We start from the raw sequence: 16501 nt of genomic DNA on the forward strand, positions 1-16501 counted from the left end.
TGCATGGTGACTATGGTTAATAATGTACTATATACCCGAAATTTGCTAAGAGTGGAGCGTAAGCATTCTTACCAGACAAGCAAAAGGTAACTGAGGAGATGGCTGTGAGGCGATGGATAGGGAATGTGGTAAAACACTCAGTACGTCACATTGGATATCTTGAGTGCATGTGATTTTTGTTAATTATACCTCAGTAAAGCTGAAAAAAATTTAAGGTGCTCACAACAGTTTGGGAGAGCCTCTCCAGGGTGTTTGGCTTCTGAGGGCAGCTCCAGGGCAGTTCTGAAAAATAAAGGAGGAATGCTCTCTGCACCCCTACCTCTGGGGTATAACCTGTTTCCTCCCCAGATGCTGAGGCTACTTCTCTCCCTCCACCTCCACAAATCTGTGTGTCCCATTCCAGTAGCTATTATATATAACTTCACTTTTTTTTTTTCATTTACTATGGTTAACTCTTATTCCCTGAAGGGGATTTTTACAAAACTTACAGGGAGCCATTATGCCTCCCACTTTGGGCCACAGTGTACCCATGGTCATTACCCTTGTGACCTAGGACCATGTGAATCCCACAAGAGGCTCCAGGTGGCTGGCCCAGACTTAAGTTCAAATCCCCTAAGCCCTCTTTTGGCCGGCTGCCACATGGAGGGATGCCACCCAGGCTGGCCTGGGATTCTATAGGGGAAAGAAAGAAGCAGCATGCCCAGGAATGGTTAGGGTGGGATCCCAGAATTTCAGGTTGGTCTGCACCCCCCCATCCCTTCTGTCCTGATATTACCCAGGAAACTGCTGAGAGAGGATGATCCTTTTCCAGGGACAGCCACAATCAGCAAGCAAACTGCCTTACTGTGTTGTGTGGACTAGGAGGAGATGAAGGAGATAGAGGGAGAAATCTTTGAGTCCATTTTTTTCAGAGGCTCTTCCAGTGCTCAGCAATACCAGATGCCTGTGGATCCTAGGGAGGCACGGAAAGCCTGCTGAATACCTTGACTTTTAACCCATTGTTTAGTAGCATTAGTGTAAAAGGTGTGTCATTGTCAGACTCTGAATAGTCAGGGAACCAGACACAGCAAGATTCATGTCAAGGGTCACAGTGGTGTGCCTGGAGTCTGAAATTGGACTAGAATATCAACACCATAACCTGGAAAAATGTGAATGGGGTGTGGAGTCCTGAGAGGAGGTCCAAAGATTGACTGTAGTCAGTCTTCCAGGAGTGGGAGGAGGTAACAGTCCTTGTCATGTGGCCTCCCTCACTGCAAGAGGAATGGGTCAGCTTCCGGCAGGAGTCCTGAGTCTGGCATGCAGTGGTAGCCTCTGCATCAGAAGCACAGTCCTTTACTTTGTGCCCGTGGAGGGTGGTGGACGTATTATTGTGCAGGATGATGACGGATGCAGGCAGCAGTGGTGGCAGTCTGGGCAGTGTAGGCTCAATCAACAGCTTGGCTCCAGTCATTGCATCATGGAACAGCCCTTTCTGCAGGCATCTGTGTGAGTCACCCATGTGGTTCAATCCGTATCCCTAAAGAGAGGCGTCTTTAATCTGCTAGTCTGTAGTTTTCTAAAAGGCAGACCAAAGTAGCTAGGCTTTTGGCAATAGCCCAGGAGTCAGTAAAAATATAACAAGATTTCACCCAGGGGATATCAGCCAGAGCTATGGGGATGGCCTTGAGTCCTGCCCACTGAGCAGGTGGCCATGTGAACTTTCGCTTCTTTGTATCTGGAGCTGAGCTGAACAGCCACAGCATCCCAGTGGGTACCACTGGGTTCCAGCTTAGCCAGACGACCCATGAACAAGGCCCAGGCATTTAGGGGACCCCGGTGAATCGAGGGTTGTAATGAGGCAGCAACTGTGCTTTGGGTAGTGTAGTGGGGAATGAAGTTTTCCCCAAAGGGAAAACTACCACTTCTCCACATTAAGCCTATAGACTGCTGGGGCCTGGCCAGCGGTGTTCTTGAATGCACCACTTCTATTTGACAAGGGAACTTGTTTGGCCCTTCCCACCTTGGTAGTCGTCGTGTTAGAGTTGACTGAAGAGTCACAAGGCTCCATCATTCAGATGTCCAGTTTTGACAAGAGCTTGATAGCAAGCTAATAGCTGCTTGTCAAAAGGGGTGTACCTGGTGGCTGTGTCGCAGGTGAGGAGTTGGAAACCTTAAAAGGCACCTCCAGGCGCAGGCTGCCTCCTTTTGCAAGAGGCTTCAGTTGGCAAAACATCAGCCACAGAGACTGGCGCCTCAAAGGTAGAGAATGTGTCATAGGTTGCCGGAGAGCTTGCCATGCAGTGACGGGTTAGGCACTATTCAGGATGCTGGTTTGTGTGTTAGCCACTATACAGGACCTAGTAGAATGTCTGTGTGGACCATCTCAGTGAGAGTTCAACTGGAGAAGCAAAACCAGTAGGGGAAAAGAAATAATACACACAGAGAGCACACAAGGAATTGGCTTACTCAGTTGTGGGTCTTGCTAAGCGAGGCTCAAGTCCAGGCTGGCAGCCGATGAAGAGCAGGCTGGACACCGTATGCGTGAGCCGAAGCTTGTTGTCCCAAGTAGTGGTCAGGAGGGAGGACCCAGGAAGAGGGAGAGCAGTTGCAGACCCAGGTGCTATTTGGTTGTCTCTGGGCTCAGGGAAAGCTTATGTTATCCTAAGGGGCTTCTAACTGATTGAGTCAGTCCCACCCAGGATAATCTCCCTTTTGATTACTGACTTGAAACTTAACACCTGCAAAATCCCTACCTAGCAGCACTTTGATGTGATTGAATAACTGGGGGAAGGTGTGTGTATGGTACAAAACAGCCACTGCCCCATCCAGCCTCTAACTCTCTGGAGCAAACGTTCCCGTGGCCCACCTGAATCGGAAACATACTAGAAAGCACATTGTAAGGACTTTAGTTCAGGTTGGCCACACTGACACATCACATAGCCATCCCAGGCACATACTGTTTTCAATACCCAGAGTCCAACAAGGTGATAGGCTTCCTTTTTGGTGGTGACAGGATGAAGAGCCATTTTCCTCTGATGGCCAAAGGGATTAGTCATTATAAATGCACCCACATAGTCCCAAGAAACTTGGTGAGTAGTCCTTGAATTCTGCTGGCAGAGATGTGATCACAGCCTGGTGAAAACCATTGAGACTGAGGCTTCTGACTTGCCAATGGACAGGACATCATTTTATGTAATGAAAACTTGAGACGTCAGAGGGTAGGGGCAGTTGCTTTATATCCTGACCACCCACTGGTGACAAATGGTGGGGAGATTGTCCTACTGACATTTCTCCATCTGCAGCTCTTCCTGATTGGGAGAACCCCCTCTGGCTTTATGTACAGGGAAGTAGAAGTCTCTGTGACACACCACTTTCTACTGTACATTCAGATATAGAAACAATAGCACATTGAATTGGCACAAAGGACCCCACCTACTGTGAATCCTGTCCAAACCTTTTTAGTAGAATCTGTGTAACTCCCTGCCCCAGGGCCAGGTAGCATGATGACTTGGGTGCCTGTATTCACAGAGTCATAAAAGTTTGTGTCGCCTTTCTGAAGTTCTCCAACTTGGTTGGGTGCATAAGGTTTTCAGTTCCTCTTAGGGACAGGGATACCCTGGATCACTCCTATCATCTTTCTCTTTAAAGCAGATGTCATGGTGGAGGGCAAGGGGAGGGATCAGGGGCATTGGGGGAAACTGGCTGTGTGCCAGTAAGCGAGGTACATTTACTTCCAGTTTCAAATGGCCTGGTGGTTACTTATGGCTCAGCCCAATGAACTGTTCGGTCACCTAAAGATCTATGTATGCTCATTGCTGACATCATCTGTTTTAGCTTTGGGACTCCTACATTCAACAGCTACAGCCACATTGCCTCTCACCTGGTGCCATGGTGCCTGCCGCCTCAATGTCATGATGACATCCCTTCCTCCTGGCACCCAGAGGAGAGTGGGCAACAACCACAGCACCGCTGGGCAGCTTGTTTCAGTCCGGTCTTTTGCTGCTCACCTTCTAGACATTAATGTTACTGCTCCACACCCACCACTTATGCAAGAACGTTTGCTACTGGATCCCATGGAATCTTCTCATATCACCTAAGCCCACAGACCCTTGTCTTTTCTGTTTCAGAAAGCTATGTCTCTGCCAGCATTCTCATCCTTGTCACCAACAACTGTTGAGAACTGTGCTGGGTATGAGATTTTACCCTACTCGCAAGCCGACACATGTGCCTGGCATTTTACTGGATGCTGGCAGAAGACACGAGACTTCTGGGTCAGAGACCAAGACCATATCACTCACAGCGCAGCCAACAGCATCAGCTGGTTAAAGGAAAAACTTTAGATAAATTAAATCTAACAGTGTTTATTTAAACAAAGAGGGATTCATGAGTTGGGTAGCACTCAGAAACAGAGGGTGTTTAGAGAGCTGCACCCTAGCAGTGTGAGCAGCGAGTCACACTGCCAAACAGAAGCAAAGAAGAGAATGACCTGATTTGGCTGCAGGTGGGTATTTGCCTTATTTGGGTGTGGCGTGAGGAGGCATTTGCTTTATTTGCATATCGTCTGATGGGAGGTCCTAGTTGTATAACCAATTGGCTGGTTGGTCGTTTGTGATTTGTGAGGCGTATTTTTTTTTTTTTTTGAGTCAATTACAAGAAATGTTTCCAAGTCATATTCAAGTTTGCTTACATAAGACCTCTGGCTGCGGAGACAACCTCAGGCGAATGGCCTCCTTCTTATTTGTGTCAACAAACTTCATGTTTGTGTCAGTTTCTCTTGCCTTGTAAGTCCCATGGGAACAATGCGGAGTGGCCTTGATGGCTGCGGCACACGCAGTGGGTTTGTGTCATAGGTGTAGAACCCTGAGTTTAGGTAATCCAAACCTTGATCCCGGCAAAAGACACGTGACCCTGGGTCAGAGACAAAGGACTGTGTTATACCCCAGCCAATGGCAGCTTCGTGTTTGTGTCCATTCCTCCCACCCTGTAAGTCCCACAGGGGCTGCCGCAGTGGCTCAGGTGGCTGTTGCATACACAGTGGGATTGTGTTGTGGCTGTAGAACCCCAAGTGTAGGTAATTCCTTCTTCATAAGGGGCTATGAGCAGAACTTGCCTAACCTTACCCTGGAGGGATATGTTATTATTTACTGGACAGTCTGGTGGGAGGTACTGTCTGTCTTTCTAGACTGTTCACTCTACACACATTCTTGAAAACGGCATGCAGAAGTGTGAGAGACCCATGGAGAAATGTCGCTAAACACACAGTGCAAGGATTAACATTCTCACTGGTGATTGTGAATCAAGAAATATAGAATTTATATTCAATATACCTTGTTTAAGAAAGAAAGTATGCGAAATAGTCTTTCCAAATGGCTAAGTCTCCAACCCTTTGGAGAACTTCGCTGTCCAGATTGGTTAGTTTCCTGAGAGTCTCACATGCCTTGAGCAGAGGAAACAAGTTACGGTTTTGTGCATTTGCCCCAAATTGAAGGTCTTGATGACAGGTCTGTGGAACTGTAAATGCTGATTTGTCAGAAGGTGGTACATTCTAACTGTGAACAGTAGTCAAGGATTTATTTATTTGGAGTTGGTTATGACCGTTCCTCTGGAGAGGCAGCTACTAACGCCACTATGCAGTAAAGCAGGTACCGCACGGAGAAGCATGTGCACAGGTACCAGAGGTAGCTAATGCTTATGTTGTATCCGCTGTGTTACCCAAACCCCTAGAGATGGAAGATTTTTTTTTTTTAGTCTATCTAAAAATGGTTGAGGTTGGCCAGGGGTGGTGGCTCATGCCTGTAATCCTAGATCGCTGGGAGGCTGAGGCAGAAGGATAGCTGTGGGAGCTCAGGGGTTTGATACCAGCCTAACCCACCAACAGTGAGACCCCATCTCTTCCAAAGAAAAAAAAGACAAAGAAAGTACACAAAACAACAAAACCCAGCTGGGTGTTGTGGCGCATGCCTGTAGTCACAGCTGCCCAGGAGGCTGAGGCAGAAGGATCACTTACCACCCAGGAGTTGGAGCTTGCAGTGAGCTACAGTGACATCACTGCACTCTACCCAGGGCAATTGAGTGACACTCTGCCTCAACAAAAACAAACGTGGCAACTGAGCACCCCCTCACAAACACGCCCTCTTCATTTAAAAAAAATGGTTGAGGTTGAAGATTTTAAAATCATTTATAAATTAATGTTGAAAATATCTTTCTCAAAAGTTTTATTGTTAGTGAAAGATTATTTAACTGATTTTTTTCTAGAATAATGCTTTAATTTGCATTATGAAGCTAAACAGAACTTATTCCTCCTAATTGTGACTTTGTACCCACTGACTAACCCTCTTCACTGTCCTCTCCTCCTCCCTCCTCAGTCTCTGGAAACCACTGTTGTACTCTGTGTTAAAGCAAATTTTGTTACCTTTTTTCTTTTTCTTATAATGACCAGCTTATGACCAGTTACTCAGGTCTATTTTTGGAATAAATTTTTTTCTCCTTCCAAGAGTTAAAAATTATGCTTTTGAAGTAGACCAAAATAGATTAAAATGGAATTAACATTTTACTTTTAGTCATAGTCTTAAATGTGAATTAATTATATTTTTCACTCTTATGGACTATAAAAGGTGAATGTTTATCATTCACTTACTAGCAGTGTTCTAGGTGCTCAGTATTTTTAGGAAGGGTAAAAAAAAATGTAGATCTCCCCACCCTCCACCCCTGGCCTTAAACAACATTTTTTTTTTTTTTTGTAAAATGACATATTTGAATGATATTTAGTACTTAACAATTATTTATTCCAAAATCATTAAGGTACAATTTCATAATTATTTGTACATTCAGTGATTTTCTTGGCAGAATTCTGCTTTTTCTACTTTTATACCTGGTTATCTGTGATGGTTTCATTTCCTCTCAAAAAATGACAAATAACTGTGTTTCATATTCATTTTATTGAATTATTTGTTTTAAAAGGAAAGTGATGGACTCTTGGCCTTGTGATACTGGTTCCTAAATCTAGAGGAATTAAGCATTCAGGGTGATATATATATCTATATATATCTTTTTTTTTTTTTTTTTTCCCAGCCTGCTCTTGGCTGAAGATTTGGCTGCTATGATTAGTTGAGATTCAGTTACCTGTTATAAGAAGAAACTTTCGGCTGGGTGCAGTGGCTCACGCCTGTAATCCTAGCACTCTGGGAGGCCAAGGCGGGAGGATCTTTTGAGTTCAGGAGTTCGAGACCAGCCTGAACAAGAGCGAAATCCCGTCTCTACTAAAAATAGAAAGACATTAATTGGCCAACTAAAAATATAAATAAAACATTAGCTGGGCGTGGTGGCACATGCCTGTAGTCCCAGCTACTCGGGAGGCTGAGGCAGGAGGATCGCTCGAGCCTAGGAGTTTGAGGTTTCTGTGAGCTAGGCTGACCCCATGGCACTCTAGCCTGGACTCTGTCTCAAAAAAAAAAAAAAAAAAAAAAAAAACCAAAACTCACAGGTTGCAGTTTGTTTACATATTTAGTTAGGTTACAGTTTTCTAAGTACAGAGGCAGCTTTAGGGCAAATTTATTTAAATTTAGCAGTGGTTAGAACCTTACTTTATTTTTTTTTTGAAAGTTGTACCTTTTTCATTTGGGTAAGACAAACTTTAAAGCAAACTTGATATATAACAAGTTTGATTTTATAATACTTAAATTTAGGGAGCAGGTATAACTTTATAGGATATTTCAATTTTTCAAAACGATTCACTCTCGGAGTCTCTTAAAATTCCAGTCATATGTATCACTTCTCAAAAATCTCCCTGTCACATGAAGGAAGTTCAGCCAGTGCCTGATGGTTATAGAGCTTCTCCGTATTAACCACCTTAGTGCTGGAGCGCTCTTCCTACACTGGAAGCTTCTAACAGGTAGCTCATTTTGGATTCCATTCTTTTATAAAAAGGTCAAGAGCACATGCTTTCTTCAAATACTGGAAGGTAGATGTACTGTTGTTTTGGTAATACAGTTAATCCTGATTATTGGCAAATTCTATATACACAAATTCACCTGCTCACTAACATTTATTTGTAACCCCCAAAGCAATACTCGAGGTGCTTTCTAGATAATTCTTGGACATGTGCAGAGCAGTGAAAGATTTGAGTCACCCAACACTCAGGCTCTCAGCTGAGGTCAAATAAAGCGATGCTCTTCCTCCTTGTTTCAGCTCTTACATTGTCAACAGCTGTCCAGTTTGTGGTCTATTTAGTGCCCTGTACTTCTCATTTTTGTTTTTTTGTTGGTGATTCTGCTATTTAAAATGGCCTCCAAGTGCAATTCAGAAGCACATCTAGAGTTCCTAAGCACAAGAAGGCTGGTATGTGTCTTATGAGAAAATATATATTAGATAAGTTTTGTTCAGGCATGAATTACAGTGCTGGGGGTTGTGAATTTAATGTTAATCAACAATGTATTTTACATTAAATAAGGCATCTTTAAACAGAAACACGCACAGAAAAGGTTATGTGTTGATCCTTTGATGAAAATGTGACAAGAGCCTCATGGGACTCTGACCCTGTATTTCCCCTGGCAGCAATGGTTCAGGATTTGTTAATTCAGTGTTTGCAGCCAGCTTTATAAACCAACTGCCACAAATAACCAGAATCCTCTGTAGTTACATGTTTTTCTTTTTGAGCTCCCGCCCCTTTTATGTGCTGTGCCTAGTTTTTCACCTTAGGGGCCTGCCCCTGCTGGTTCCTAGCTCTTCAGTGAGAACCCTCCTGTGGAGGGAGGAGGAGCTTGTGGAGGAGAGTGGTGGGCAGGTTAGGGGGCCCACGTACAGCTCCTCCTGGCTTTCCTTAGTTGCTGAGCTTCCATCACAGGCCGGAGACTGCAGGTTGAAGGCCCATCTCAGCTGTAGGGGCTCAAAACTCCCAAGCCATGCTTCCCTCCTCACAGTGCTGGAGCCTGAGCCAAAAAAGCAGCCCTGCATAGGGACCAGGGAATTCTGTAATACCAGAACAGGTATTACAGGCAGAGAGGTTTAAAGATCTTCCTAAGCCCTAGGCACTCTTACTTTTCAAAGTCCCACCTGGGTCATATAAAATGTATTAGAATATACCAATATCCCACATTAAATATAACATATATATAATTATGAATGCAATTGAGTTGCTATTGAACTTTATGTTTTGTAGATATTAAACATTTTGATTTTTTAAAAATTCATATTCTGAAGCAATAAGATTTTTTTACAGGTCTCAAACATTTTCTTGGGCCGTGTGTCAGTGTGCAGGATTGGTGTGTCAGTGTGTCCTTAGGAAATGGGAGAATGCAGGTTGTCCTCAGCCCTTTCACTGCTCATCAGTTCTACAAACATTTATGGGGCCACTGATGTGCCTCATGCTACGCGAGTTGCTGGGACTGCAGAAATAAACCATGCAGTGTTCTTCCTTCAAGGAGCGTGCAGGCCAGGCCCCTAAAACAGATGTCAATAGGAAATGATGAGGTGTGGTGGCAGACAGAGGGGCCTGCAGCTCAGCCTGGGGGAGAAGAGGAGCTGACCCCAAAGGTGTCCTGCAGAAGATGGTCGCTGGGCTGAGTCTCAAAGGATGCTTGCATGGGAAGGCGAAGAGGGTGAGGTGCGGAGTGGGTTTGGAGAGAAGCTGGAGGTGGAAAGGAGTGGCAGAGGCTTGGCAGCAGCGGAGTAGGCATGGGAGCTGGGAGCTGTCATTGCTGTCATTGCGGCTGGAGGGACATGTGAAAGGCAGATTGTGGTGGTGACATACGCTGTCAGAGAGGCAGGGAGGGACTGTGTGTGGAAGGCCGTTTGTGCTATCCTGGACAAGTTCAGACTCTTCTGGGCATGTGACCTGCTTCTGCTGCCTCTGACTGCTGTTTGGATTGATTTCATATCTCTCAGGACTATCAGGAGTATAACAAAGTTTCTAGCTCTCCCTGTCCTTTCTGATATTCTGTAAGTTCTCTATTGTTTACTTTGTTCAATCATCTCTTCTTTCTTAAGAACAAATGGAAATAGATGAATTTTTAAAATAACTTTTTGTTGATGCATAATATATACATCAGAAAAGTGCAAATATAAGCATACCACGAAATAGCTTAATTTAAAACATATGATCATTACTAAAACATCAGGAAATGTTAACAAGTATATAAATCAAGTAACAGCCTCTTGGATTTCTACCACTCAGAGATAGCCACTGTCAACATTTTGGTAAACACATATTGAAAATTTCGTTACAGGTTACCCATTCACATCCAGAAAAGCTGTATGATTTTTTGTTCTTGCCAATTATATAGACAAATATTTATTTCTCCATATCCTTGCCAACACCAGTCTGCCCAGTTTTTTATTTTTTTTTATTTTTGCCAATCTGATGGCAAAATTGATATCTCTTGCTATTTCTATTGCAGTTCTTTAGTGAAAAGTAAAGTTGATCTTTTCACATTATTGACTTTTAAAAGAAATTTACGGCCGGGCGCGGTGGCTCACGCCTGTAATTCTAGCAGTCTGGGACGCTGAGGTGGGGCATTGCTTGAGGTCAGGAGTTCGCAACCAGCCAGAGCAAGAGCAAGACCCTGTCTCTACTATAAATAGAAAGAAATTAATTGGCCAACTAATATATATAGAAAAAGTTAGCCGGCCTGGCCAGCATGCCTGTAGTCCCAGCTACTCAGGAGGCTGATGCAGTAGGATCGCTTGAGCCCAGGAATTTGAGGTTGCTGTGAGATAGGCTGACCCCACGGCAGTCTAGCCTGGGCAACAGAGTGAGACTCTGTCTCAAAAAAATAAATAAGTAAATAAAAGAAAAGAAATTTAGCCAATTGCATGCTAAGTACCTTTACCCACATCTCTATTGAGATATTGGTCTTTTCTGATGTTTTTATGTTATTATATTTATTAACATTTTTCTTGATGGTTGCTCTTTTCTATTTGCTTGAAGCCTTTCTTACCTTAAAAATTACAAAAATATGTACCTATTTTTCTGCTGTCTCTCTGATTTTATAGTTAAATTTAAGTATTTGTTCCATGGAAAGGTTATTTTTATAAAAGGAGATGAGAATCCAACAGTACTTCTCTGCAACTGACAAGTTTTCTCAATGCTATTCACTAAACAAGCTATTTTCCCTATTAATTTAAAATGCCACTTTTATCTTATGCTAAATTTTCTGTAATCTTATTTCAGAGTTTTCTGTTATGTTCCACTGATTTGTTCATTTGTTCCTGTGCCAGTATCACAGTTTACATTACTATAGCTTGATTTTTGCGTGAAAATGCTTGTTATTGGATTTTATAAGATTATGAAAATCATAGGAACTTATTCACATATGATTGTTGCTTTATAAGATGTTTTAATAATTAGTGCCAATGGTCTCTTTTTCCTTCTTTTGTAACTTTACTGACAAAGCTCACAAATTCTTTCAGATGGATTTTAGAAATGTTTGTGCCAAGTTTCCCAAACAGCCTTTCTATGTTTTGCTTGGGATTTTACTCAATCTATAGATCAATTTAGGTAGTGAGGACTAAGCTTTGATCTTTTTCTTTTGCTAAAAACTCTTTCCTAAGGAGGCCAGCTGGGTCAGGCTGACAAACACTAAATTCCCACTAAGCTGCTTTTGTTAACCAAATAAAGCCATGGTTTACTTCCCAACCTGATTCTAGTCTGGCATTAACATCACCTAAAAGATAAGAAGCCCCTATCTAACTCAAGCATCCTAGCAGATGCCTATCATAAATTTAAAATATCTTAACTCAAGCATCCTAGCAGGTGCCTATTGTAAATTTAAAATGTCCTCTTGTTTGGACCTCCCAGAGTGCTCACACCCTTATCTTAAAATAAGCATATCCTTTCTGGTCTTCTAGATAAAGTCTAAGTCTCTCAGCCAATTGCCAGCCAAGAAATCTTTAAACCCACCTATAACCTGTAAGCCCCTGCTTGGAGATGTCCCACCTTTTTGGGCCAAACCAATGTATGCCTCTCATGTATCGATTTGTGACTTTGCCTGTAACCCCTGTCTCTCTGAAAATGTATAAAACCAAACTGTACCCCAGCCACGGTGAGTCCACTTGCCCAAGGCCTCTTGGCAGTGGCTCCGGGTCATGGACCTCAAGTTTGGCTCAGAATAAATCTCTTTAAAATTATTTTACAGAGTTTGGCTTTTTTCCATTGACAGTAGAATTGATTACTTTTCAACTTTGAACCTTTGTAGTTAAGAATATGGTCTGTCATTTCATTTATTTAAATCTTTTATGTCCTTGAATATTTTTTAAAATTAATTTGTCCCTAACTTTATTGTTGTTGGTTTCTCTGTCCTTTCATTTGAGGAATGCCTTTTAAACTTGATCAGATTCTTTTTTTTTTTTTTTTAAGTAGGTCAAACCTTTTGGGGAAAATGCCAGATTTTAAAATCTGTAACATCACTTCCTAAACTGCCTCGTAAGTATAGCACTCTCCCTAAGCTAACAAGCTGTGTGACCCACCATCCTTAAGGCAAATTAGATAATGGTCCTTCTGGTAGTAGCTATTCTTCAGTTACTGAGTATAAATTACAACAAATTTCTGAGAAAGATGACAATACATTGTTGACTAAAATTAGATATGAACACAAATTTGGAGTTTTAATCGAAAACTTCAACTATTTAAGTACAACATTTGAGCACTTAACTTCACTTAACTTTTTATTAAGTGAAAAAAACCAAACCTACAATTATAAAACAGTTTGATAAGGCATGCAGGTGCCAGCCTGCCCAGCCTTGGTTTCATCACACTTGGGAATTTATCTTTACCTGCTACTTATATGAACTGTTTTATACCCAAACCTATTCTAGCCTAAGTAAAGCAATAATGATAAAAGTAGCTGCTGTTTATTGAGATGCCCTATGTGCTAGAAACTGTCTTAATTGTTTAATGTATGTTAATTTCTTAATTCAAAGAGCAACTTTTTTTTTTTTTCCTGTTTGTTTCTATGGAGCATTTCACTCTCTCCATATTTTATTTATTTTATTTTATTTTTTTTAGATAGGTTTTTGCTCTGTTAGTCTGGACAAAGAGCAACTTTTTAAGGAATTCTCCTTACTTTACATATGCGACAGTTGCAGCTAAGAGGCAGAGTTGATGTTTAAGTTAAATCTGTCCAGCTCTAAGCTCTCTGGGGTCGTGGGCTGCATTGCAGGGCTTCCTGGAGTGTGTGGATATAGGTGTATGAATGTGGGTGTATTTTGGAAGGGTTTTTTTGTTGCTCTTTGGGGGTAAGTGAGAGGAGGGAGAAGTAGTCATCGCTTTAGCTAACCTGTTAACACTGCTCTAAAATATGAGAAGGTGTTTATGATACCTTTCTTAAGAGCTATTTATTCTGTATTAAGTACTTTAGTATGTTTTGCATTTTAATTCTGTAGATTTTGCTGAACTGCTATTATTTCGTGGATTCTAGGAATAGATTTTCTGGGGAGCATTGTAAACTAGGTTTACTAAGAAATAGTATAGTAATTAATATTGGAATTATCAAAAGATTTGTTAAGCTCGTTAACCACTAAACAAGATTGTAAGTTTGAGTCCTTATTTTAGGGGGAAAAATCTATTTTCAGGTCCTTTCGAACCACTCATTTAATTATAAACAGCATGCTGATTATAATTACAAATTATTTTTATGCATTAAAACAATTAGACTTTGTGCTTTTTATATGTAATGTGCTGTATATTCTCTCATACTTAAAGTAAAATAGTTGTATAAGCAATCTAACATTCAGAGAGACTTTCCAGGCCAAATTAATGTATCTTGTTTATGTAATGAAATATTACATAATCTCAGATATCTAAGATATCTCTCAGATATCTAAGAGGCATAAAGACTAATATAATACCTATATGCCTAACATCTGCTTAAGACATTAAAATGTTAGTAACATAATTGAAGGCCCAGTGTATCCCTCCCCAACTGCATAATTCTTCTTCTGCCTCAGATATAACAAATAATTGTTTCCTTTTAAACATAATAAAAACTGTTTATAAGCTTTATATAATTGGTAGTACTCTATACTCTGATTCTTTTGCAACATTTTTTATACAGTATTTTTGGGATTTATCCATGTTGCTGTATGTGGTTTTAGTCCATTCATTTCTATTGTTTGTAATATTCTGCTGATGAGTAGCCATCATTTACATTGTCCTGGGGATGGGCCGTTAGTTGCTTCCAGTTTTTGCAGTTATCAAACTATGCTGCTATTAATGTTTTTTATAGTTCTCCTTGTGCGTATGTGTGAGATTTGCTAGGGCATCTATGTGTGAGTGAAATTGTTGGATTGAAAGGTATCTGTATTGTCGGATCAAAAGGTATTTGTTATGTTCAGTTTTACTAAATATTGCCTAATTATCTCCAAAAGTAGTACCCCTTTGGGTGGCCAACTTCACTGATTAGGTTCTCATTGTGTTCTACTCACTTGCCAACACTAGATATTGTCAGACTTTTAAAATTTTCAGTTCTATGAGTGATATATCTCATTGTTATCTTGAATTTCTGTGATTACTAGTGAGGTTGTACATCTTTTCTTACATTTATTATTATTGTAGGTATTTTCCCCAAGTACTTACTTTTATTGTATATTATGGTTGAAAGCTATGTGCAAAGTTGAAAGTAGCATGAAGTAGCTACTGCTGGATAGAAGTACTACTAGCTATACCCTACTTGCATCTTTAAAACAAATGGGTTGCTTTTTGGTACTTTGGAAAGTAAATATGAAAGAGTTAGAGTTACATCTTTCAATACAAATAAATGAAAAATGATACTGAGAAAGTTATTGAAGCTACAATATACCATTTATGTAACTGTGTACTTGTGGGCATCTTACTTCACTTATTTGTGTTTCACTTTTTCTGTAAACTAGGATAATCATACCAACCTCTCAAGGTGATTGGGGGGAGTGGATAGTCAATGAAATAATGTACGTAGAGTGCTTAGAATAGCGTCCGGCATGTAAGCACTGTTGGCATATAATAGATAGTGCTGTTACTGTTTTGAACAATAATCTATTTTCTGTAGGCTCAAATGATAGGGAATAAGAGTGTAAAATCATGTGTTGGAATGATGTGTGCAAGTCACTGCTCTACCTACCCAGGACAGAAAATGCTAGTGGAATTGGGGAGGCTACATAGGGCCTTTAGTTGTATTTTATTTCTAAGAATTGATGAAGATGCATCAGAATGTTAATTTTTTTTCTTTTTTTTTCTGAGACAGGGTCTCACTCTGTTGCCCAGGATAGAGTGCAGTGGTGTCATCATGGCTCACTGCAACCTCACAGACCTGGGCTTGGCTCATTCTCCTGCCTCAGTCTCCCAAGTAGCTGGGACTATAGGCACGCGCCACCACACCCAGCTAATTTTTCTCTTTTTTTGTAGAGACAGGCTCCTTCTCTTCCTCAGGCTGGTCTGCAAGTCCTGACCTTAAGCAATCCTCCAGCCTTGGCCTCCCCAAGTGCTAGAATTACAGGTGTGAGCCACTGTGCCTGGGCAGAATGTTAAGATTTAACAGGGCAGTGTGATGGGTTTTTAAAAACTGTTTGCTTAAAACAATTCAAAGTAAAAAAATGTTTTTTAAACATAGAAAAAAATCTGGTAATTTTGCAGACTTTTTTTTGGAGGAAATAATTTGGGATGATTTTTTGATAGTATTTTAGAAAGCCTGGACTTTGGAATTAAATTGATGCTTGCATGCTGGCGCCATTATTTACTAGCTTTATGACCTTGAGCAATTGATGCAATCTCTCTCTGAGTAAATCTCGTCTTTAAAATGAGGGCATAATACCTCGTGGTTTGATGAGAGAATTAAATGGGATAACATTAGCACCTGGCATGTGAGATTAGTACTTAGTTTGAGGATAAAACATACATACTCAACTTAAGTAATGTGAAAGATGGGTAGCACCATGGCATGTAATTAAATCAGCCCTGAAATCTGGCAGCATTTGTGAGATTGAAGTGCTGCCTGTTGACAGTTGACTCTAATATCAATGCACTTCTACCTGAAGGCCAATGGAAGAGCCCTCAGGCATAGACAACCCAAAGCAGTCACGTGCCTGTGTTTGCCTGCGTCCGTCTACACGTACCTGTGTTTGGCTGTCTTGCTTCTCCCTGTGCAGACAGACGCACGCACCCCACTATGTTACTTCTGTTCATCTTCTGCGCCCCGACAGTTTTCTGACAATCAGAATGTCTGTGACTGTGACAAAGCTGTCCAGGGTCCCAGTGGATGGGAGTGTGTAGCCTTGAGACCCTCCTGGGTGCCCTGGAACCTGGCTTCTGCTTGGGCCTGTCAGAACCGTACAGCACGTACTACCTAAATTCTTAGAAACCCTCTAGACTTGAATAGTCTCCTCTCAAGACTACACGGGGAGACTTTGTAGCAAGGCTACAAAGGATCTAAAACCACTTCCTCTCAGTGCAGCTCTTCTCTTTTGAGCCTGCCCATGTTCCTCCCTGAGAGTGTACTTTTGCTTTCCGTAAAAGCCTTCTATGCTTGGCTTATGTGGTGTGTCTTGAAATTCTTTT

At 41.4% G+C, this 16501-nt stretch overlaps 1 protein-coding gene across 4 annotated transcripts in view; it reads left to right on the forward strand.

Annotated features, from left to right (window-relative positions):
- The window catches only part of C8H2orf76 (chromosome 8 C2orf76 homolog), a 63055-nt gene that overhangs the window by 10088 nt on the left and 36466 nt on the right, over nt 1–16501 (forward strand). For 2 of the 4 annotated variants that reach the window (XM_076005470.1, XM_076005471.1), the window contains exon 2: nt 2993–3068. The exons of the other annotated variants lie outside the window; for them this stretch is intronic. In XM_076005470.1, coding sequence (XP_075861585.1) covers nt 2994–3068 — 75 coding nt within the window. In that variant the 5' untranslated portion in view covers nt 2993. The remainder of the gene's footprint in view (nt 1–2992; nt 3069–16501) is intronic. 4 annotated transcript variants of the gene reach the window in all.

This window comes from Microcebus murinus, chromosome 8, assembly GCF_040939455.1.
Source record: "Microcebus murinus isolate Inina chromosome 8, M.murinus_Inina_mat1.0, whole genome shotgun sequence".
Taxonomy (NCBI): domain Eukaryota; kingdom Metazoa; phylum Chordata; class Mammalia; order Primates; family Cheirogaleidae; genus Microcebus; species Microcebus murinus.